The sequence below is a fragment of the Loxodonta africana genome, chromosome 4 (genome assembly GCF_030014295.1).
Source record: "Loxodonta africana isolate mLoxAfr1 chromosome 4, mLoxAfr1.hap2, whole genome shotgun sequence".
Taxonomy (NCBI): Eukaryota; Metazoa; Chordata; class Mammalia; order Proboscidea; family Elephantidae; genus Loxodonta; species Loxodonta africana.
Genome location: NC_087345.1, coordinates 155,954,799 through 155,979,648, shown reverse-complemented (window position 1 = coordinate 155,979,648; position 24,850 = coordinate 155,954,799). Strand labels below are relative to the sequence as shown.

Sequence of the window (24,850 nt, the reverse complement as noted above, 5' to 3'; positions counted from 1 at the left end):
TGTGCCCTACACTCCTACTAAAAGTAAACAGTAAATTCCAGCGCTCCTAACTTTGCCAAGCATCACAATTAAAGAGGGTCAAGAAGATTTAGTATCCAGTCATTTAATATCCCCAACGTTCGGTTGAGAAAGACCAAAATAAAATCCTGAGACTTTCTTCGTTAATTCGTTACCTCAGCAGGGAGGTAGGATGGGGTTGGAGGAGGGGAGGATTGTTGCATTTAATCTCAAGGAGGAACAAAGTATCGACCCCTGAGAGAGTCCTAAGGCTGCAGAGGTGCTGCAAAGATAAGGCCTTTACTCCGCCTGTTGGTGGGGCCCGCTTTCACGTTCTTCCGTCAGAGCCGTGCATTCAGGGGAAACTGGAGCAACCTCTCGTCCCATGTGGGAGGATCGTTTCCAGAAGCAAGTGGCTTGAGAGTGGTATATCTGAGACCGAGATTTTCCTTGAGATGCGACTGCAATAGAAAGCCGGGCAGAGGAAACAGGACCCGGGTGCTGGCCGCCAGAGGGGCGAAGGGAGCTGGGCGAGCGCGCCCGGGAGTCGCGCTCTCCGGCCCGCAGCCCGCCAGGCCCGCCGCTAGGGGACGCCGCGAGCGCACCGGGCCCGCCGCCCCGCTGCCAGAGGAGGGCCCGGCGCCGGCTCCCTCCAGCCAGCTCCCGAGCAGGGCCAGGGCAGGGAGGCCGGAGGAGCCCGCAGGGGACGCGCGGCGGAGCGCCCGGTCTGTCACCGCGGACCCGCCGCCCGCGCTGACCCGGGACGCCGGCTTCTGGAAACCCCCAGCCACCACCCCGTCAATTTTCCCCGCCGGGCTCCTCGGCTCCCGCTCCCCGGTGAGCGTTCGCCGGGGGCGGAGGGCGATGTCTGCCCGCGCCCGCTGCGGTCTGGCGGGGAGCCGGGCACAGCCGCTCGCACCCCTCTGGTGCTTCTCGGCTGCCCTGGGGATGCTGTGGTCTCCCGTCTCCCAGGCGTTCAACTTGGACGTGGAGAGGCTCACGGTGTACAGCGGCCCCGACGACAGCTACTTCGGCTACGCCGTGGACTTCTACATACCTGACGCGCGCACGTAAGTCGCTGCTCCCGGGGAGTTCGCGCGCGTGGGCGAACCCGGGTCCCAGGCTCGGTTCCTGCCCCTCTCCTGGGGGCCCGCGCCTTTGCCCGCAGCTTGGAGCAAGGCGGCTCCTGAGATTTCGTCCCGCTGCCCCCTCGGGGTCCCATCCTGGTCCCCACCACCAGCCGCTTCCCTCCCCTTCGGTGCTAGATTTGCCTTGTGAGTTTTGAACTAGAGGCTTGCCATTTGCATGGTGTACAAAGACTTCTACATCATACAAAAGAGAGAACGGGACCCAGCAGAGTCAAGCCAGTTCAAACAACGACGACAGCATGGCCTGTAACAATTAAGTGTCTGGGCGCAAGTGCTGTCTGCTGCGAGCAGCTGGGCTCTGTCCTTTGCTTTTTCTCTCTTCGCTCATCTCACTGTATACACATAGCTCCACCTAGAGAAGAATTAGGACTATTTACACCCTCTTCCAAACCAGGTTTCCAAAGCCCAGAAGGTTTCTAGGAGGAAATCAAGTTTGACAGTCGGTCTCCATCATAAACACTTTCCTGCGCCCCACGCCCCCAACCCAGGTCTCACTGCCCATGCTGCCACAAAGACTGCATTTCATTCTTTTGTATGATTCCCAAGGATTGACTTTCTCCAATCCAACCCTTTTGCAGAGCGAGTGTCTTGGTGGGGGCCCCCAAAGCCAACACAAGCCAGCCGGATATCGTGGAAGGGGGCGCCGTCTATTATTGCCCCTGGCCGGCCGAGGGGTCTGCTCAGTGCAAGCAGATACCATTTGACACCACCAGTAAGTGATCTTTGTCATTCCGAGCTGCGGGTCCTGGTTTCAAAGAAGCAGAGCCTTCCTGGAGTCAACTACCCACTTTTCTTTGTACTGTCCGCTGTGTTTGTGTCTGTGGAGCTAGGCGGGTCTCTAGACAAATCAGCTTGTTAGAGCTTTAGCAAAGGGAGGAAAATGTTCAGTGAACCCTAGAGAGGGATCTTGAGTATCTGGATGCATCCTAGTAAAACTTCTGTTTCCTTAATGTCCTGAGATGAGCATTTTCACAGTGAGTGGAAGCTTTGGACAGGTACATATGTTAACACCCTAACCTTGACCACGGAGAGAACTTGGTTGCTTCCCAAGGACAGATAGATGTAGGAAAAGACATATCCTTACTGTTTACAGCGCCTCAGCTCCAAGGCAAGTCTCAGCCACTGCACACACAGACTTCACTCCATGTTGCTGTTTAATTCTTCACCGAGAGAATTTTCTTTCAAAATATTGGACATTGGATGCAAACTAGTACAGGCAGAGTGTGGATGGATTACATTCATTTCCAAAATCCCTAGACAGATGTTTCTTATTTAATTAAAGGGAAAATACATTTTAAACAATTCAGGCTGGTTGTTTTCTCTGGTGTTTTCTCTTTGGGTCCTGAGAAAATAATTTCAATTTAATGCTTTCAAAAACACTAACATTGAATGTTTTAATTTGTACTGCCAAAACTTTATGAATTCAAAAGGTACACATTATCAGGAAGCAAATATCTGTTTTGCAGAGAAATGTGCATATGTCAACTCAAATAATGTTCTTTTATGACAATCATTTTAAATACCTTTTGTAGTGCACACATATGTAATAACATCATTCTTGATTTCTTTTAATTTTTTGTTGTTACATTAGTGTGTATTTTGAATGTTGACTATTTTCACAAAATTTTTGGTGAAATTGAATGGGTGGTATTTGCCTCTTGCTTTGACTAACACATGTCTTTTTTCTTAAAGAAGAAAACAATATGCATTCTAGGAATATGGAAACCATTTCAAAGGAAAAAAAAAAGTCCTATGCAAGCATTACCTTGAATTATGACCAAAACAGGAAAGCATTTTATAAAAGCATTTTAAAATTATGTTTTTTATACTATGTATGTGTGGTGACAATAGCTTATTTACCATTTTGTTAAGCAATATGGTTATTTCCTACCACTTATTATAAGCTTTTACTTTTAGCTATTAGAAACTGGAAAAATTAATCTTGATGTTAATTTGTAAAGAAAATCCTTCAGTCAATTGTTTTATCAGGACTTTAGATGCCTTTTAGTTACTGAACTCTAGCTTGAGAATAAACTTCTTAATCAGAAGAATTAAGCATTTAAGCCTAAAACTCATGCCTTTTTAAAAATCCATACAAAATCATTTGTATTTTAAAGAGTGTTTTAAAATTAGACCTTGAAAAATAAAGACAAATCATTGGTATTATTTGAATGTAAGTTAAGCACAATAAATATTTACATTTAGAGACATTTTTGAGGGTTTTTTTTCCCCAGAAGTAATCTATATTGATGGAAATGACTTTAATAACCATCTAGAACATTCCTGTAACATATCAAATCAGGATCTAGTTAGCCTGTTCTTCCTTTTAAAGGAAGAACCAGTGTCTGGCCAGATAAATCATACCTGAATACCTTCCTAAGTACTAATCCCAATAGATATCATGGTTCTATAGATGAAAACCAGAGAATCCAGACATCAATATGAACTTTTAAAACCTAGCTACCCCCAGTAGAAATCTTCAATGTTAAATCGACAATAGATAGTATTTTCCAAAAATTCATTCTAAAGCAGTTGTTTGGAGCTTCAAATTCATTTTCCCACAGAGAACTAATGGTGAAAGATTGTGCTTTGGTTTCCAGAATAACCCACAGGAATGCACTTAACCCTTATTGTAGCTGAATTGTATTTCCAATGAAACAGAAGAGAACAAGCTAGTACAATCTTGGCAATTAAACAAATAGGAAAATAATAAGAATGTTGAGAAAAGATCTGTTTTAATTGAAAAAAGATGAGGCATTGGTAGTATCTTTTGTGCAGGTTCTGAGGAAGATATCTGGGTATCTTAAAGGGCTCTAGAGATTAATACTGCTGGTCCTACATTATATCTTGTTTTATCTTCAATTGTATTTTTTTTTTCTTTTTCTCAATGGATAGATGCACTCACCCTACTATTGTAGTTATCAGTCATTATCACAGTGATTTGGGGCTTCATAAATGGAACAAAGCAAGGGAAAGAAGTAGGGAGGGAAATAGATGTTCCTCAAATAATTGATCAGGAATTGAAAAAAAAAGCAAGAAAGGGGAGGCTGCACAAAGTTTGAAGAAATGAATAGACCATGGTGGAATGAATGATGCACAGTGACTTGTGAAAAACTAGGAGAGTTTTATTGAGAGAGAAGACAGTAATAGCTGAGAAAAGAAAATTCCCCATGTCAGCCATCAGGGGGTACTGTGGGCCCAGGAACCTTGGTTGCTACCGGGAATGGCCTCAGGATGGGTGGAAAAAAGGCATCAGAGGACCACAGCTCAGGTGTTTGCTAATGAGTGGGTGCTAACACTCTGTGCCTTACTCTACCAATTACATCATGCACATGTCCTGATGCCATGGAACTGCCAGGGCTGCCTTTGATGAGAAGCTGGAAAAAGCAGGAGAGTATACCAGAAATCCATATCGCTCTTTCCAATTTTTTATGTCGGTTTTGTGGACAGAGAGTGATCTTGGAACCAAAGATGAAAGGCAGAAACAAAGACTTTGCTGACTCTGGGTCTTGCAATCAGTATTGCCAGATGTACAGCATTTATCAATCACTGACTGTGTGCCGATCACTTTATATATATTATTTTTAATCCATAAAACCAAACAACCATGCAAAATTCATTTTATGAATAAGGAAGCTGACATCAAAGTTGTTGAAAGAGGTATGTCCCAGATCACGCAGTGGTAAGAAGTTAAGGCAAGGTTGGAGTAGAGGTCTGCCTACCCCAAACCCTGCCTCTTTGCACTACTCTGCCTTCCTTCTAGAAAAGGGATAGGATTAGCCCTAACGGAGTGCAGGTTTGGGATCACCCTGAGTTCCATGGAGCCCTGGTCAGATTGCATGGAGCTGAAGCACTGCGCATCTGCCCTCTCTTCCCTCTGATTCCCCATCTCAACATTAATCAAAAACCAAACCAAACCTGTTGCCATCGAGTCAATTCCGACTCATAGCAACCGTATAGGAGAGAGTAGAACTGCCCCATAGGGTTTCCAAAGAGTGCCTGGTGGGTTCGAACTGCCAACCTTTTGGTTAGCAGCCATAGCTCTTAACCACTATGCCACCAGGTTTCCGTCCCAACATTAACCGCCCCCCCCCAAAAAAAATCCATTGCTTCAAGTTGATTCTGACTCATAGTGATCCTATAGGATAGAGTAGAGCTACCTCACAGGATTTCCAAGGAGAGGCTGGTGGATTTGAACTCCCAGCCTTTTGGTTAGCAGCTGAGCTGTTAACCACTGCACCCCCAGGGCTTTTAGCTTTACAATATTACAATTAAAATGATCCTCCAGAAAAGATAGATCAAAGGAGCCATGGTGGTATAATTGGAGCTCGGCTATTAACCGAAAAGTTGGCAGTTCAAACCCACCAGCTGCTCTGGGGGCTAAAACACCTGGCGGTTTGCTCCCATAAAAATTACAGCCTAGGAAACTCTACAGGGCAGTTCTACTCTGTCACTATGGAGTCTCTATGCTGAGTTGGAATCAACCTGATGGGAGTGGGTTTGGGGATATTCCTCTTGGAGTCCCTGGGGATGCAAATGGTTCATGCACTTGGCTGCTACCCAAAAGGTCTGGAGGTTCAAGTCCAACCAGAGATGTCTCGGAAGAAAGGGCTAGTTATCTGCTTCTGAAAAAATCAGCCATTGAAAACCCTGTGGAGCACAGTTCTACTCTGACACACGTGGGGTCACCATGAGTTGGAGTTGACTCTGTGGCGACTGGTTTTTTATATGCCCCTTCTTTGGTAAAGTTCTTCCACAAAAGGTCTCCTCAGTGTCCCCAGTCAGCTGCCTCCAGAGTTGTTCTCTGCCCAGTGCCAGCACCTTAATGGTTTCTTCACAAAAAGGAAGAAAGCTTCTCTGCTTGACAAAGTAATGGCTTTGAGTGATAGACGCCCACCAACTGACGTTCCCATAATAGAGTGTGATGTGTCAGGCATAAATATACACAGTATGGCAAATATTCCTCTGTAAAGGTCTGAATGACTTTCCCTCGTCTGCTTTTACTATTATGTCTGAGTTCAAGACATCCTAAGTAAATCTGACCTTTTGATGAAGTTGTTTCAACTTGTTCAGGCCCCTGGGGTGTCTATAATTCTCTCAGCCAGGCATTGAGGGAGAATGGCCTATAACTTAGTCTCTGAATCTGATTTGGAATTCTTTACCTCAGTTTGTTTAAGGTCAACTGCTGTTTTTTTAAACGTGCCTTTTAGTTTGGCAAAAATTCATTAAATAATCATTATTTTATTTTTACCTTATAACTTGGATTTTTTTTTTTTAAACTACTTCTCAGGGTAAATGCAAAAACAGAGGAAGCTTGGAATAGCCTAGCACTTCAAATGCGTGAATACTATTAAAATCCGTGGTCCTTTCAAGTACGAAGAAGGGAAACCTTGGGGAAGTACACAGCGGCCCAGGAGGTGCGAAGAGTAGATAATTTTCCAGTTCTGTGCAAAATCAAGTGGTTCCAAAAAAGCTCTTCTCTCATCTCCATTCTTACTTCCGTAGAGTAAAATTTCTCATCACCAAATTGACTTCTGTCACTTTTGCCTCAGAAACGCTCCAAACTATGCCCATGTCTTAAACAACTTAAAACGTCACATTTGCCAAATTCACGCCTCTTATTTCTAAGTCTACTCTGAGGCTCATTTCTTTTTTTTTTCCCCTACATTTTCCAAACCAATTTGTGAAATGAATGAAGATTGATAGAGTGCAATACCTCCTCCCCCCTCAAAAGGAAACAAATTGGAAAAAATACATCGCCTTTGGAATAATGAAAGGGCAAATGGCAGCAATCGTAACAAAAGCGTACCACACAGATATTTGATGATTTTAAATGCTTAAGGGAAACATCTCGAGGAAAATGATAATGGCACGTGCTAAATAGTGATGGTAATCATCATCACGCTAATAATAATGAGAGATGATACAGCTGGGAACCAGTCACAATTAGGGAGCCACATGAAAAGTGAACAGGGAAAGGTGGGGGGTGCCACTGAGACTTAGAAGTCATCTGAGAAAGACTGCTGGAGTTTGCCTGGCCTTAATTTAGTATCTTTGCTTTAAACACACACACACACAAACCTTAAAACGGTAGACAGTTTAGCTAGGATATTTCAAAGCTTTGGAATGGTAAGGTTTCTTGTTGGAATTGCACTTTACTCCGGAAGCCTTTGTTTTGGGGGGTCTGTTTTATTTTGTATTGAGTGAGCCCGCAGTAAGGAGCAGCTTAAAGCATCTGGCTCTGTGACTGGTACAGGGTTGTTTTTTGATAGTATTGGGTGTGCCCTTTCTCTCATGTGAGGGTTGGGAAACATATTGGTCGCATAAGTCTTGCTTTTCTAACTTCCTCAGAAAGAAATCAGCTTTTGTTCAGGAACAAAGAAAAGAAAAATGTAGGTCAGAGCTACCCAAGTAAATGACAGAGGAAATAACACAAATGTGACAGAACTCAGGAACAGCAGAAATTGTTGTGCTCTAAATTTTTTTTTTTTTTTTAGTAAGTTCAGCTGGAAGGTGAAAAAAGAAAGCCTCAAGATAACCTGCTTTCTTTAAGAATTAATTATGCCAACATGAATTTTTGCAGCTCAGAAATATGTGTGTGTGTGTGTGTGTGTGTTTGCTGTTGTTGTTAGGTGCCGTTGAGCCAATTTTTGACTCATAGCAACCGCATGTGACATAGTAGAACTGCCCCATAGGGTTTTTTTGGCTGTGACCTTTACAGGAGCAGATTGCCAGGTCTTTCACAGAGCTGGTGGGTGGGTTTGAACTACCACACTTTTGGTTAGCAGCCAAGCGCTTAACTGTTACACCACAAGGGCTCACACACGCGTGTGTATATATATACATATACACACAGCCATATATGCAGAAAACATATGCTACTAAGTGCTAATTCCACTGAGTCATGAAGGAGGGTTTAGCTGGATGTCTTTCTTACTCTAGGAACAATTCATGATGGCTATCATGCTTGAATATGCTGACCTGACAGATAAAACCAGCATCTTCAGGCTGCTTTCAACTGGCTCAGACTTCCATACCGCAGAACACAGTATAGTCCTGATACGAGAAAGGAAAGAAGGGAGGAGGCAGCTGTCCCTACAGCACATAGAAACTGAGGAAGCAATTAGAAAAAGGAAGTCCTTGAAACTCCAACTAGAAATGGGAAACAGATCTGCTCTACGGCTAGTTGAGCAGTATAAGCATTAGGCGCCTGTTGCTTAATCTGCAGAATTCTTTCAAGAAGCTGGAAGTCTGTGTGATGGAACAGGCTTCCAGGCACTTGGCAGGACTATTCCAGGCAGCAGCTGCAGCATTCTGGGAGAAATGTAGAAAATAGTCTTGAAGTTCTTCTGAAAGAAAAATACAGTGACATTTAAGACGACCAGCTGAGACGTGTACATTCAAACCTTACCTGTTGTGGAGAAAGAGTTCTATGTCTGTGAGTTGGGTGGCTAAAGAGACTTACCAACAATACTGAAATGCTCAGCTCAAGTGTGGCCTGAGTGAAAACATACAGATTCATGAACATGAATTTTTTTAAGAAAGATAGATTCAAAGACTAATTAAAGAATAATAGGCTAAGACTTGCTATAAGCATGTATTCATCCTTTAACCAGCAAGCACATTCAGGACACTTTAAAATAATACCTAATTTTTCTAAGTTCAGTTTAAATACAGCTTTTTGGAAACATATCTGTCGTATAAAGCAGAGTGTACCTGCATAATGAAATCCTAAAACAGATTTAAAATAATTTCGTTTCCAGGTTATGTTACAAGGAGATTTAAGATAGATGTGCAGACAAACCGTGGTTCACCAACAAGTGATTTATACTTAACACATTCTACCTACTCCACTAAGGTTATTCTGTTATGGACTTCAGGCAGGCAGCTCTCAGACAGATGTCACCGGATGGTCTGGAAGGGACAGAGCTCAACCTTAACTATACAGAAAGGCCAGCACCTAGATCTCTGAGATTTCATGTATTGCTCCACTCCTAACGTCTGCCAAATAGAGACTTTTCTAAATTCAGAAATATTGGTGAAAATAGCCCCTTATCCTTTTACTTGTTTTAGTAAAAATAAGGCATAGATTACAAAAATAAGTCTTTGTAGAGCTAGTTTTCAGACATTAAAAATGGGAAGGAGGGGTTGATTGATTATAAAGGAGCAGCATAAGGGGATTGGGGCCAGGGGGTGACAGAACTTTCGTGTATCTTGATTGTACTGGTGGCTATGTGACTGTGTATTTGTCAAAGTCCAGGGAACTGTGTATCAACAAGAGTGAGTTTTACTGTACGTAAATAAAAACAAAGCAAACAAAAAGGGAAAATAATAAAAAAATGTTACGGAAAATGCTAAAACCAGAGAAATCAAACCCATTGCTGTCGATTCCGACTCTTAGAGACCCTATACGACAGTAGAACTGCCCCTTAGGGTTTCCAAGGAGCTGCTTTTGGATTTGAACTGCCGACCTTTTGGTTAGCAGCCAAACACTTCACCACTGTGCCACCAGGGCCTCATGGAGAATCTAGAGAGTTATGTATTATGTATGGTAATTAAATTTGGTTTTGTGGTCATTGCTGTAATCATGTGGGCATTAAGCTCTTCGACAAGGGGAAGGTCTGATATAGCTGATACCGTCTTGAGTAAGAACACCTTCTCTGAGTGTAATACCTAGAAATGTAAGGATACGTATTATTCCCGAAGAGCTTAAGCTACTGGCCCTATATAAGGGTGAACTGGCCCTATATAAGGGTGAATAATTAGTAGGCTCTTGTTCATAATTCTTAAATAAAGGCTAATATGTTCAGAATGTGTTTGGTAAGAGAACTGTGAATGAAAACATGTTGTGTAAGGCTAATTTTTTGTATCGAAGTATCATACTTGTACAATTCCTGTCTCCTTATGAAATTCAGGAATGGGACCTCTCATTGACAGGCACTAAACTAAAGTGATCTCCCTTCAAACACAGGGCTGTAGTTATCAGAATTGGTATGATGGCACTGCAGGGTATTTGCTTACTAACATTAGTTCAGTTTTGTTCCTTAGTGCTGATATTTGACATAGTGACACAGATTTGAATATAATGTTGCAAAAACCTCCATCAGTTTGAATCTTTGATTTCGAGAGCATACAGAGATTAGAGAGAAGGGCACACACACCAGTCCTACAGGAATAGGTTTATTCAAGGACCGTACACGGCCTACATTATACACAGCATCTTACCCCATGTGTAGCTGTGGAAGCCAACTCCCCGTAATCGGTTATGGCTCCATTTTGAGTTTGTCTCATTTCTCATCCCCCTATGATTTACCTAGATGTCTCCCCTCTTGCCACCCTGTTTACACGACTTACCTTTAGTCCAGTGCATCCAAGCCCTGCGTGGCTTATCTCTCAAGCACGGTAAACACATATTACAGACACACACATGTCCCCACTCACCTGGGGCCCAGGTCCTTGTGTTTCTTTCTTAACCACCTGGAACATCTTATCTCCCAGCAATGATTTTCTGATACTCCTGGCTTCTCTCTTCCTATGATACCCAACAGGACATAGGTTGCACAAATCAATCCTAAAATTGTCTCAAATCCTTTTTTGGAAGAAAGGGGTCATAACACTAAAATATAAACAGCCTAAACATTGATAGTCAAGTACATCATGACATCCTCACACAATTAGATATCACATAACCATAGAAAATGTGGTCTAGAAAGAATCAGTATTAATATGGGAAAAATGCTTTAGTTTTGGTGTTAAATGGAAAGCATCAAATTCGAAATTGCATTTACAACCTTTAAAAGAGTACAAGAAGGGAAATGCAACAAAAGAGACTGTCTTTGGGAAATGTGATTAAAAGGTTTTTTTTTTTTATTTTTTCCTTGCTTTTCTAATGCATTTTTCTTATTTCCAAAACCATGAGCAAGTATTTATGTAGGATCAGGACACATAAAGATAAAAATAAACATGAAGAAAATTCTAGATGAAATTGTCAAGTTCACTGATGTGTTATGAAGGTTAACAATAAAAAACAAAAATCAAAACTCCTTATTGGATGACGGCAATCTTAGTTGCCCCCTCTTTTGTCTTGGGTGCAGCTGGTTGAGTAGTTTAGAAATGTACCTGTTTAAATTTAAGTGCTTTTGTTTCAAAATACTGAAGACCAAGGCTATTTTCAGTAACAGTAACATGTAAGAATAAGATGCAGGTGGAGTATCACCTGTTTGCATTCTAGACTGTATCTCCGTCAGTAGTACTATAGATTATAGTCTGATGTGACAGTTTTTACAGCCTTTTAGAATAAGAGACTTGTGTGTGCCTGGATGAGCTGGGTATGCCAGATGAAATTAATAAACAATCTTTTCATACTGCAATCAGCTCACAGAACTTGTTATACGAGGCCATTGCAAAGGTCAGGGTGACCATGTTGTTCTTAGCTGCTGCCCAGTCAGCTCCTGACTCACGGTGACCCAATGCACAAGGGAATGAAACAGTGCCTGGTCCTGTGCTACCCCCATGGTTGGCTGTGGATAGTCCATTATGATCCATAAAGTTTTCCTTGGTTACCTTTTGGAAATAGATTTGAAGGCCTTTCTTCCTAGGCTGTTTTAGTCCGGAAGCTCCAATGAAACGTGTTCAACATCATTGTACCATCCAAGCCTCCACTGATAGATGGGTGGTAGTTGCCCATGAGGTGTATTGGCTGGGAATTGAACCCTGGTCTTGCACACTGAAGGTGAGAATTCTGTCACTGAAGCACCACTGCCCCTTAGGGTGACCATAGGTCTAGATAATCATGTGGACTTTAGAATATGGAAGGCATTTGATATAGACAAAACATCCATGAAAACTTTCTCTCTGTGTTTGGAAGATACATTTGTGAGCTCATATCATGAAGCATTATTCAGTCTCACAGACTGACTTGCTGTTTAGTTCTTGATGTGAAATGTTGAATAATCAGATATTTTCCCCTTATAACATTACATATGTGCCAGGGACAAGTTGTAAAATCCATTTAAAGGATTTCTTCTGGGGTACATGGTTTTACTCAGTGCCAAGTAAGGTTTGAAAATATTCTGTTGAGCCAAGATGTATCTGTTTTCATAAGTTAAGTATGTCAATGTACTTGTCAACAGAATTGGTGGAGTATGGCAGAGAAGTTGGTAGGTGGTATGAAGGGATTGATAACATGAAAGGTAGTACAGCCTTGCTCCAAATCTCCTGTTCAGTATGCTAGTCTTTCGAGTGAGCACGAAGGAAAGGAAGAAAGGTTCCATGTCAAAGAAATTTGAAATCTCTCCCCTTCTGTGAGATTCACAATGAATTCATGAACTAAAGCAAACCCGCTGGATCCATAGGATAGAAAACTGATCCACATTCATTCTTTCTTCTCACATTTCTTAAGCCAATGTATGCCCAGGTTATGCTGTAGTAATAAATAATCCCAAACCTGTGGCTTAGTACAGTCCAGGTTCATTTCTTGCTCTCACTATATGTCCAACTCACACAATACGTGAGTTAGTGGGGAAACTCTGCTCATTAAGGTCACTCAGGGACCCAGGCTCAGGGAGGCTTCTTGTTGCCACATGCTTCCAAGGTCACCCTAGCAGGAAAGGGGACATGGCAAATCGTGCACTGTCTCTTACAACTTAAAACTTGACATTCATTGCTTCTCACGTTTGGTAGACCATAGCATGCCAAGGAAGTTGGCGGTGCCAACTTATTTTAATATATAACACTTTATTTTTCCATTTCTAATAACATAGTACATATTTTGAGGATATACCAAAATAGCATATAGTTCTTTGGGGCTACAGTCCTAACCCCACACTTACGTTAGAGACATGACAAAGAAATGGAGATGTTTCTGTCAACAGATACAAAGATACCTGAGACCTACGTACAATTGGTCCTCAACCTGTTCCAGCCAATCGCCATTCTCTACCACAAATACGTACTGTTTTATTAGATGAATTGTTGGGACCTTTTGTACCACAACACCTTCTGGCAAAAAGAATGAAATCTGGATGAAAATAAAACCATACAACAGGAGGTGGTGTGAATACATTTTCAAGCTATTGAGAGGCAGGTTTATACAGCTTTTTTCCTGAAACTGAATCATATCCTGTATTTAAAACCGTTGCTTTGAGGTCATATTGAAGAGATTTATGTCAGTTAGTCTGCTTCCCGGTATTCCCATGCTGAGAGCTTTTCATTACTTCTTGAAGCAAATCAATTACTGGGCACTAAACAGAAGCATGCTGTGCTCTTGACAATCAGATGGTGACATACATGCCACATTGAGAGTTCTCCATTTCTCCAGCTTCATCTAAGACGAAGATATTTGCTCCCAGGTAATTACTCCAAGTATGAGAAAACCTAGAGATGAAAGAAAGTGTGAAAAATTCAAGGGGCTGGAAGAAAATCCCTGTGGTTGGGAATGGCAAGAGATGATGCTGGCAAGGTAAGTCTCAGCCAGCCCCTATAGGGTTTTATAAACCTGGTTTTAAGCTTTTTTTTGTGTGTGTGTGTTTTAGCACGAGCTCTGACTTCAGGATAGAGAATAAATTTGAGGGTGCAAGCCTGGAAGAAGGGAGACCCATCAGGAGTCTGTGGTGGTAACAGAAGCCAAAGGAAATGTTGTTCATAACTGGAGAAGTGGCAAAAGGGATGGGAAGAACTAGATGGACTTGAGAGAGATTTAAAAGGAAGGATCGGCAGGAACTGATTACTGAATTGAATTTGGGAGTGCTGTAGAGATGGTGGACAAGGATACGTTCCAGGCTTCTGTCTTGGTTAGTAGGCTCCCGTTTTACTAGGTACAAAATAGTGAGCAAAATAGACATGCTCCTTAACCTCACAATATTCAGGTCCAGAAAGAGGAAGATTAGTACCTGGCAAGTCTAATCCAGTGATAGGTGCTGTAGCACAGAAAGCCAAGAATGTTTTAGGCATGCAAAAGACCCTAAAGAGGGGCAGTGTATATCTGAGGAGGCTTTTCAGAGGCGGCATCACTAGAGGTGAGAGCGAAAGAGCATTGTGTATGTGCATGTATGTGCAACTGTCTCAGTGGTGGAGGGAGAGGTGGTAAGAGAGAAAACTGTTCCAGCCAGTATGGATGATATGAAGTTAGGTCTAGAATATGAGGTCAGAGTTGACTTCTTGGTCAATACAATCCAACTGTAACCAGCTCTGCTTCTACAGTTTTTGTGTCATAGTGTTGTCATGTGCCATTGAGTCATTTCTGACTCATAGCAACCCCATGCAACAGAGTAGAGCAGCCCCATAGGGTTTTCTTGGCTGTAATCTTTAGGAAGAAGCAGAATGCCAGCTCTTTCTTCCATGGAGCTGCTAGGTGGGTTCAAAATCCTGGCCCTTTGGTTAGCAACCTAGTGTCTAACCGTTGTACTATCAGAGCTCCTTTATGTCATAGTAGGGGACTTTTTTTTTTTTTTAATTTGATCTGTTTTCTGTGGGACAGAATAGTAGCTGTCACAAATGGCTTAGCATTTCCTTATGGAGAGCTAATTCTCTAATTTCTTAACATTCACTCCTCTAGCTGCATCATATAAGTGAACACAACACCTGAAAAAAAAATCATTTGCATCATACCCACAAAAGTCCCTATATATTTCCAGAACAAACCTTACATAAGACATTAGTCCAGTTACATATGAAAAACAACTGTGGCGATGGGTAATTCAAGGTATTTCAAATGACGTTATTTGGCATCAGAAAACTCATTCATATTTATTACTAAACAAATGTCTGAAGAACACTGGCTAGGCAGTATAAAAAAAAAAATTTTTTTTAGTTATTAAAAATAGGAAGTTGGAAACCTGATCTCAATTCTAGGGAAGACAGCATAGGCAGGGAAATAATTACAGCAGAAAATGATATTCCCATCCAGATCAGAAAAACTATGACAGGAATGATTGCAGTATAGCCTTTCCTATTGCTATCCCAAATCCATATTGATGGACGTTATTATTAAGTCTCTCAAAGCATGGTTGTTGTTGTTAGTTGCTATCAAGTCACTTCCCATTCATGGTGACTCCATTTATGCAGAGAAGAACTGTGCTTTCATGGGTTTTCATGACTATAACCATCAGGAAGCAGATCACCAGGCCTGCCTTCTGAGATGCCTCTGGGTGGGTTCAAACTGTCCACCTTTCAACTAGTAGTTGAGTGCTTAACCATTTGTACCACCCAGGGACTCCTAAAAGCATATACTTAGCTTCCTTAATATTTGGTTATGTATGAAATCAAGCATTTGAATCATTATATGAGCAAATAACTTAAAAGAAGCCCTGGTGGCCCAACAGTTAAGTGCTCAGCCACTAACTGAAAGGTTGGAGGTTTGAACCCACCCAGTGGCTCCATGGGAAAAAGACCTGATGATCTGCCCCCATAAAGATTTAAAAAAAAAAAAAACAAACAAACCCAAACCTGTTGCTGTCAAGTCAATTCCGAGTCATAGCAACCCTGTAAGATAGAGTAGAATTGCCCCCCAGGGTTTCCATGGAGTGGCTGGTGGATTTGAACTGCCAACTTTTCAGTTAGCAGCTGAACTCTTAACTGCTGGGCCACTAGGGCTCCCCATAAAGATTACAGTCTAGAAAACCCTAAGGGACAGTTCTACTTTGTCACATGGGGTCTCTGCGAGTCGGAATCAACTTGATGGCACCTAATAAAAACAACAGCAACTTAAAAGTTTCATGATTTCCAGAAAAAGGATCTAGAGAAACAAGCCAGAAGCCTCTTGAATTCTGGAACCCTGGAGGGGTTTATCAGACTTAACGCTGACTGTCTTCAGGGAGTAGGATGCTAACAGCCCTTATCTTCTTTATATGGTATTTGCTACTTTATGTTCTTTGGTATTATTGAAAAAATACTCTGAAAGAATTTCAATTTGGGGAGAAAAGAAGGAGAGTTCTTGGCCCTACATTTTAAAACAGGTTTTAAGGAAGTGATTTGGACTAGTTGACAACAGGAGGAAAGGAATTTCACAAGAGAAGTGTCATGCATGAAGGCTTTGGAGTGAGGCTCGGTAGGGAATAGAAAGAAAGTTACCCTGAATGCAAAGGAAACACCATACCTGGCGACAAGCCTGTTGGGTCAGGGGTGCCAGTTGCCCTGGGCAGGGTATTTAGATTTGACCTATTAGGTGAATACGGGAAAAATATCTAGTGTGTATGTACATGTGTGTGTCCAGATATTTGTACATGGTATGCATATAAGTAGCCCTAGAGGCACAACGGTTAAGTGCTTGGCTGCTAGCCAAAAGGTTGGCAGTTCAATCCCGTTCAGTGCTTCCGTGGAGGAAAGACCTAGTGATCTGCTCCCGTAAAGATTACAGCCTAGAAAACCCTATGGGACAGTTGTAGTCTGTCACATGGGGTCACTATGAGTCGAAAATCAACTTGACAGCACCTAAAAACAACAGCATGCATATACAATATAAATCAGAAATCTCAGTCCTACTGAGTATTCATTTAATCAGAAAAACACATTTCTAGAACATTATAAAGAAAATGAGTTAGTATAGCATTTTCCTAAAAAGCTTGAAAATTTGCAATAAGATGAAGTCTGCAGAGGTATTCTTTAATGGTTTTTAGAAGTGGTTTTGGGGTATTGGAAATGATACATTTGGATATTTAATTTTCTATGGCATAAAAATAGATCCAGGTTCTTTTCTTGGCCTTATTTCTTTGAGATAAGGAGTTTTCTGGCCACAAGTATTTTATTTTGCATTTTACATGTGAGTATTCCCTGTTTTCAGATACACAGTTTTAATCTAAATGAAACTTTTTACAGCACAAATTTGACAATGGTGAAGGTTATAAACATGCTTTTAAAGATTTCTTTTGCCCTTTTCCAGATTGAAAAAAGTCTGGACAGCTCCTGTAACAGCTTTAAGAAAATCTCAAAAGGGATATACTTGAAGTGATGATTGAAGGGCATAGGAAAACTCAGTTTTTCAGTTCTAGGTCAAGGGCTTTATTAAAAGTTTTCAAACAGCACCCAGTCTGCCAAAATGTCTGATCACACCTGTGGCATTTCCGGCTCTGCTCTTCTCTCTTCCACAGTGACCTGTCTTCACTTCTTGTAATACCTCCCATGTTACTAAACCAAAAGATTAGAAAAATCTGCGGGTAGCCCACATGCACACCATATTCTACGTGCCCTCACGCCTGTTCTGAAATGTACATGGCCCATGGAAAAAAAGGAACCAAAAGTTGGTATGCTTGTCACCCCCTGGAATTTGTACCCAGATGGTCCCAAAACCAAAGTTGTCAATTTATGGGAGAGTTTTTCAAAATCTAGAAATATTGGACTGATCAAATAATTTTTTTAAATGCACTTTTTTTAGCAGTTCTAGTTTTGCTGAAAAACTTTTCAAAAAGTACAGAGAGTTCCCGTATATCCCCTCTCTCTGCTGTACACTGTTTCTTCTGTTATTAACATCTTGCATTTGTGTGGTACATTTGTTACAATTGATGAACCAAAATTGATACATTTTGGTTCATCAATTGTAACAAATGCTCGTAGTTTACATTAGGGTTTACTCTTTGTATTATACTGCCCTATGGGTTTTGACAAATGTTTGTGTCATGTAGCCACCATTACACTATCACACAGAATGATCTCCCTGCCCTTAAAATGTCCTGTATTTGACCTATTCATCCCTCTCCTATTTCCCCTGACCAAATCAATTTTATTGTGACTACCTATCTAAATAGCTTAGATGGGCCTTCAAAATGGTTTTATTTTATTTTTAGGTTTTTTGTTCTTTCCTTAGATTATGGATGTAGTCATGCCCACTGTAGAAAACCCACACAATACAAAAGTATACTAAATCAAAATATATAAGGCTACTGTAATGTGTGGAAACCCTGGTGGCATAGCGGTTAAGTGCTACAGCTGCTAATCAAAGGGTCAGCAGTTCCAATCTGCCAGGGGCTCCTTGGAAACTCCATGGGGCAGTTCTACTCTGTCCTATAGGGTTGCTGTGAGTTGGAATCGACTTGACGGCACTGGATTTGGGTTTACTATAATGTGTAACATCCTTTCTTTCACAGTGACCATCATTAACAGTTTAAGTGTCTGTACACATACACACACAGTCTCACACACACACACCCAGACACACTGCATTTGACTCCTAAACAAAAGTAGATTCATACTGAACAGGGTATCCTAGGAAAATTTCTAAATGAATATATGAGAGGATGGTCATTCATTCAACAAACATTTATTGAGGGGATGCTATGTGCCAAGCACTGTTCTAGAACTGGGAAATGCAGAGGTGGACCCTCTGCTCATGGAACTTACGTAAATAAGTTCTCAAGGGGAATAGACAGTCCATAAACACACAAACTAACAGATAAAGATAATTCTAGATGGTGGTGAGTGCTATGAAGAAAATGGAGGGTAACGGGAGAGTGGATGATAAGGGGTAGTATGAACTAGTTGCTCAGGGCAAGTGTCTGTGAGGAAGTGGAATTTGAGCTGAAACCTGAATAATGAGGAGGCAGTTAACTGGAAATCTGTGGCAACAGCAAATGCAATGGTGATATGGAGAAAGCTGGGCATCTTCCAGGGACAGCAGTCATTGCGTCTGCAGCTTCAGAAACATGGGAAACTAGGAAGAGTTGAGGTTGGAGGGTGGCAGGGCCAGATCACGTTGTGGCCTTTAGGCCGAGTCAGAAGGTACTCTTGCGGGGTGGAATTACAAATCAGTGAGGAAAAGGTGGACTATTCAGTAATAGTGGTATTGTGACAACTAGCTTTTCATATTGAAGAGAATTAAGATGTTTATGCCACATCATATACCAGACTAAATTCCAGGTGGGGAAAAAAATTTCCCGTAATCAAATTTAAAAGACCAGCAAAAATTGGGAGAGGGTACTTGCAACATATGTGTGGGAAAAAGAGCCAATACCCAAAATACATGAAGAATTCTTACTAAGCAATGAAATTAATAACCAAATGAGAAATGAGCAAAGGATATGAGCTAGCAATTCACAGATGAAAAAGTGAAAGGTTCATAAGCGTGAAAAGATGATCAGCGTTAGTAATCATCTGGGAAATGCAAATAACAAAATGAGGTATTATTTCACGGTCATCCAGACTAGCAAAAACTTCCAAGTCCTACAATGACAAGAGCTGATGGTCATCGTCTACTGTTCAGCTAGTGGGCATGGAAATTGTAAATTTAATTCAGAGAGCAGTTTCTGGTAAATCTGATAAAATGGATATGATCTTTGTCTATGACCCAGCAATGTCATTTCTAGTCTGGTGCCAGAGAGAAACTCTTGTATATAAGCAGATGGAGATGGATGTAAGGATTCTCAAGGCACATGTTTGTGGTACTGGAAAAACTGAAAAAAAAAAAAAAATCTAAATATTCAAATGTAAGGTAATTGATAAATAAAATATAGTATGGTTATTTACTGGGATACAATAATGTATGTTGTCATTCATTAGGTGCCATCAAGTCAGCTCAGACTCATAACTACCCTGTGTACAAAAGAACTAAACACTGCCTGGTCCCGTGCCATCTTTACAGTCATTGCTATGTTTGAAACCATTGTTGCAGCCACTGTGTCAGTCCATCTCATTGAGGGTCTGCTTTTTTCCTGACCCACTACCAAGCATTATGTATAGACGTTAAAAAGAATTTTAATATATTTACATACTTTTTTTTAGTTACAAAGAACATACAAAAGATTATGCTACATCAAAAAAAAAAAAAAAAAACAAACTCGTTGCTAAGTCAATTCCTACTCACAGTGACTCCATGTGTTACAGAGTAGAACTGCTCCATAGGGTTTCTTGATGGTAATCTTTACAGAAGAAGATCACCAAGCCTTTCATGACACCACTGGGTAGGCTTGAACCGCCAACCTTTAGGTTAGTTGGGTTCTTTTTTTTTTTTTTAATTTTTATTGTGCTTCAGGTTAAAGTTTTCAGAGCAAATTAGTTTCCCGTTCAGTATTTGTACATGAAGTGTTCCACAACATTGGTTGTATTCCCCACAGTGTATCGTAACTCTCCCCATTTGTGCCCTGGGTTCCCCATTTCCTTTGGTCCAGATATTCTACTCCTCCCTGCCTTCTCATCTTTGCTTCTAGACAAATGTTGCCCTTTTGATCTCGTATCATTGACTGTTCTAAGGAACATGTTCTGTTTGAGTTTTTTTATTTATATGATGGGCCATCTATTAATTGGCTGAAAGATGGTCTCCGGGAATGGCTTCAGCTCTTAGGACCATAGTCTTGGGGGTTCCTCTAGTCTCTGTCAGACCGGTAAGTCTGGTCTTTTTTATGAATTTCATTTTTTTTCTTTTTTTGTTCTACATTTTTCTCCTGCTCTTTTTGGGATCCTCTGTTGTAATCTCGGTCAGAGCGATAGGTAGTGGTAGCTGGGCACCATCTAGTTCTTCTGGTCTCGGGGTCATGTAGGCTGTGGTTCATGTGGCCCGCTAGTTCTTTGGACTAATTGCTCCCTTGAGCCTTTGGTTTTCTTCATTCTCCTTTGCTCTGGACGGGAAGAGACCAATAATTGTGTATTAGATGGCTGCTCGCAAGTTTTTAAGACCCCAGGTGCTACTCATCAAAGTAGGATGCAGAACATTGTCTTTATGAACTGTGTTGTGCCAGTTGATATAGATGTCCCCTGAGTCTATGGTCCTTCACCTTCGAGTCTAGAAACATTTGTCCTGTGAGGTGTTCGGTTACGACTAAGACATTTCCATGGCTGTGTCTTTGGTGTGCTCTATTGTCTATATTAATATATGTGCAGCACCTACATAGGTTTGTTGTTTTTGTACCCAAGATCAAATGCCACCTCTGCCTTATAATTAGTTTATCTTTTTGGAAGTTATCTCCAGGCCTTTTTTCTGAGGCACCTGTGGGTGAACTCAAACCTCCAACCTTCTGGTTAGCCGCCAAATGCATTAACCATTTCTACTACCCAAAGACTACTCAGTAAATAGAGACCTGTGAGATTTTCCTCCATTATAATCCTTAGACTAGGCATAGAATTAATGAAGTCCATTCATTTGTACTCTTGGTCCAGAAGAAATTTGTTGCTGAAGAATAACCCATGGTTCACACTTTTCATCCACTTATAACACAATTCAAATTTATAGTATTAGAAAATAGACCTCAGGAATTGCAAAGATAGAATTGCATCATCTTCTTTAGCAAAACCAAGCTAAGCTTGGAGCTGGCTTCTGTCTTTCCCTGTAGTTCATTTCCTTCCTCACAGTGGCCTGCCTTCCTTAAGTCATTTTGGGAATCTCCTTTATGTTTGAACTGTTGAGGTACTGCTCTTTTCTTCATGGCTTTATAATAGTTTAGGAATTTCAGATCCACTGGAGTACTTTCTCCCTGTGCTTAATCAAAGACACGTGGGCAGTCTTGTGAGGTGTCACTAATTTCAATCCTGAGTGCCACAAATCCCTAATAATAATATATTACACTTGTGTGAGGTCCTTCCCAATTCTTGAACTTAGGTTGAGCTTCCAGGTTTCTAATTAGGAGAAGTTTGAAACGTTATGGGCCTTCGGTTGTATTACTATACAACTTCTGTAGTATACGACTTCACGACTTATAAAGCACTTTTGTGTTCATTCACCTCATGTGATCTTTATGACTTTCTGACTACCCAGGGAAAAGGTATCCTCAGCCTCATTTTACAGATGAAGAAATTAAAACCCCGAAAGATTAAATGAATTGCCCAAGGTCACACAGTTAATGGTGACAAGATACCTTGACTCTGAGTTCTATGATCTTTCAGGCTGCCTAGACACACAGAGAAATGTTTATATTGTAAATGTATCCTGTAAACTGTAAGCTGCTTCAATTCTTTGGCAGTTGTGTGTGCTTTGGGTGAGGATTTCCAGAACTTGTTTTTTATTTAAAAAAGAAAAAGCCCAGAAACATCAAAAGGATAAAATTTTTAAAAGGGAAATTAGTGATTTTCTACTAACATGTCAAAATGCAAATTTTAGGTTAAAATTGAGTATATACAATTTGTTCTTAAAACAGTCTGTAATCATAAGTAAACTCAACTGAAGCTTTAATTACATGTATGTTTTGGCTTCACTTAATAGGAATTAAAAAAGTTCATTTTTTAATGCATTAATTATAGAGTCAAGGAAGAAAAATAAAACACATACCAAGGGAAAATATACAAATAAGATGCCATGGTACAAATGTCTTTAGAAATTCATTAGCTATTATCAGTTAAGCTCCAGTTAGAATGGTGTGACTAGAACCATGTGGGAAATAAGTTGACTGGGGAATTGAGAGTGAAAGAAAAGATATCTGCTTTTTATTAAAACCTGAAGTGTGTTATAAGTGGGTTGAGTTTCTACCCAGATGGCCCCCTCATACTGACATCTGCAGAACGTATATAAAACTGTGTTAAGGACTTATCTTCTACGGCTGCGTAGACACACGTAACTCACTTAAAAACCAAGATCTTTATCCTGGTTAATGCATGCTGAGAACGCATGTTGCTTCCCAGACCAGGGAAGATCCGCATTTCTTTCGAGCAGTGATACAAATCGATGGCTGAAGTGTAGATTCAAGATCATTGTAGTCCAATATTAAGTTTACAGTACAATTCATCTCTGGAGATGTAAAATGTAGGAAAAAAAATCTTCTTTTAAGTTAAGTATGAAATGTCATGTTCAAATAGGTTTTTTTATTTGATTGACATTTTTCTAATGTAAGTCATCCTATAGCATAGACTTAACAAAAGGAAATACAACTGGGAATGAAAGTAGTGTTCAGATGACTTCTAATGTACACATTCTTCTTCTTATTTTTAGTATTTTGCTCATCAATACCATTTTTATTTTGTCAAGGGTCCATGAATGCAAAAGTCTGCTTCTAGGCTCTCTATTTTATTCCATTGGCCTAGTTGTCATTCCTTGCACAGTTACCTCACTGTCTTAATTACAATAGTTTTATAATAAGTCTTAAAATAGCTAATAGACCAAGCCTGGTCACCTTGTTTTTCTTCAAGAGTCTCTGCAATTTTTTACCCTTTGCATTTTCATATACGTTTTAGCATCAGCTTGTACGAATTCTTTATTATCTATTTTAATGGATTTCCACATTTTACAAATTAGTAACAATTCATATCCTTCTTGTTAGACAACAGAAAGATCAGAGTTAACGGAACCAAAGAACCTATAGAGTTCAAATCGAACCAGTGGTTTGGAGCAGCAGTGAGAGCTCACCGCGGGAACGTTGTGGTGAGTATGGACTGTGTGTGTGGTGTGGCTTCAGAATTCCGTGTGCACTGGAATGTTCCAAAACTCATTTACGAAAAACCCTTACATGTAAGAGCACGTCAGACTTTCAAAGATAAGCTTACTGGCATTTTAAAAGAGAAATTTAGTGCTTAAAATCAAAGAATCTGTTTAAAGCTCTCAGAAATAAAACGTGTTTGATATTTTCAAACATTTGAAAAACATTTAAGAAAGAAAAATAAAAGATATATCCTAACAAGGTAAATATTTCATTGCTTAAGATTGATTTAAGGGACCGATTGAAATTTGACCAGAGAAATAGGACTACTAACGTTCCAAACCCAAACCAAAACCGTTGCCGTCAATTGCATTCCAACTCACAGCGATCCCAAAGGACAGAGTAGAACTGCCCCATAGGTTTCCAAGGCTGTAATCTTTACTGAAGCAGACTAAGCATCTTTCTCCCGCGGAGCAGCTGGTGGGTTTGAACTGCTGACCTTTCATTTAGCGGCCAAGTACTTAACCACTTCGCCATTAGAATTCTCAAAAAGTTAATCTACTGTAGCATCATTGATCCTTTTCAGAACTAAAGGAAAGGTTTTTTTTTTTTTAACTTAATGCATGAATCTCTGAGTTCATTAATACTTTCTAAGTAACAGTCTCACTCCCAAATGGATATCTCCCAGCTTTTAATTCTGTTCTCTTACTGTTCTGAGCAAGGAGACGTGTCTAAGTTGTTGAGAAATAAATTATTGTATTAAACTGACCTGGAAGCTTTCTTTTCTTTTTTAGTTTAGAAGCTTTTTTATTCCGTTAGTTTTAATTTCCTTAAACAATAAGGAAATAACTTTGGATTTTGGAATTTGTTTAAAGCTGTTTGAATTATGATTTAATAACAATAAATATATAAAGGAAATGCTTTGCTTTATTTGGCCTTGTGGTTAACCCTCTAAAGAGAATTTGACATAAAACAGGTAATATATAAAATATAGATAGCCCTCTTTAGTTACAAATCCACCATTTACAATATACTCCCTATAGTCGTGGATTTGCATTAATATAGTTTTCAGATTCCAAACTTAGTGAAAACTTTTTGTAATTCTTTAGTGTTGTATGACTTGTGTGAATTACCATTGAAGCTAATGCCATCTAATAACTGGGGTTAAAAATTCTTTTTGAGTGCTATATTGATTTTTTAAAGTTTCGAATATTTATCTGTAACATGTAATTGTTGCCCACTTAGTATTTGTAGGAACCCTCAAAACCATGGAACATAAAATCATACACCGTGCTCTCAATAAAAAATGGTTAGTATTTGACATACTGGCATTTCCTAAGTTATATAATAGGAAATAGGATAATGTAAAGTTTCTTTCAAGTTAAATTTGCTTCTTTGAGTGCTGAAACTTAGCATAACAAAGAATTAAATTCAACTCTC

At 40.3% G+C, this 24,850-nt stretch overlaps 1 protein-coding gene across 2 annotated transcripts in view; it reads left to right on the top strand.

Moving 5' to 3' along the window:
- The first annotated feature begins 271 nt into the window (after window positions 1-271).
- ITGA8 (integrin subunit alpha 8) overlaps window positions 272-24,850 on the top strand; it is a 228,174-nt gene continuing 203,595 nt past the window's right edge. The window contains exons 1-3 of one of the 2 annotated variants that reach the window (XM_064284887.1): window positions 272-1,067; window positions 1,724-1,857; window positions 23,315-23,415. In XM_064284887.1, the coding sequence (XP_064140957.1) occupies window positions 862-1,067; window positions 1,724-1,857; window positions 23,315-23,415 (441 nt within the window). In that variant the 5' untranslated portion in view covers window positions 272-861. The remainder of the gene's footprint in view (window positions 1,068-1,723; window positions 1,858-23,314; window positions 23,416-24,850) is intronic. The other variant, XM_064284886.1, reaches the window with a different exon arrangement.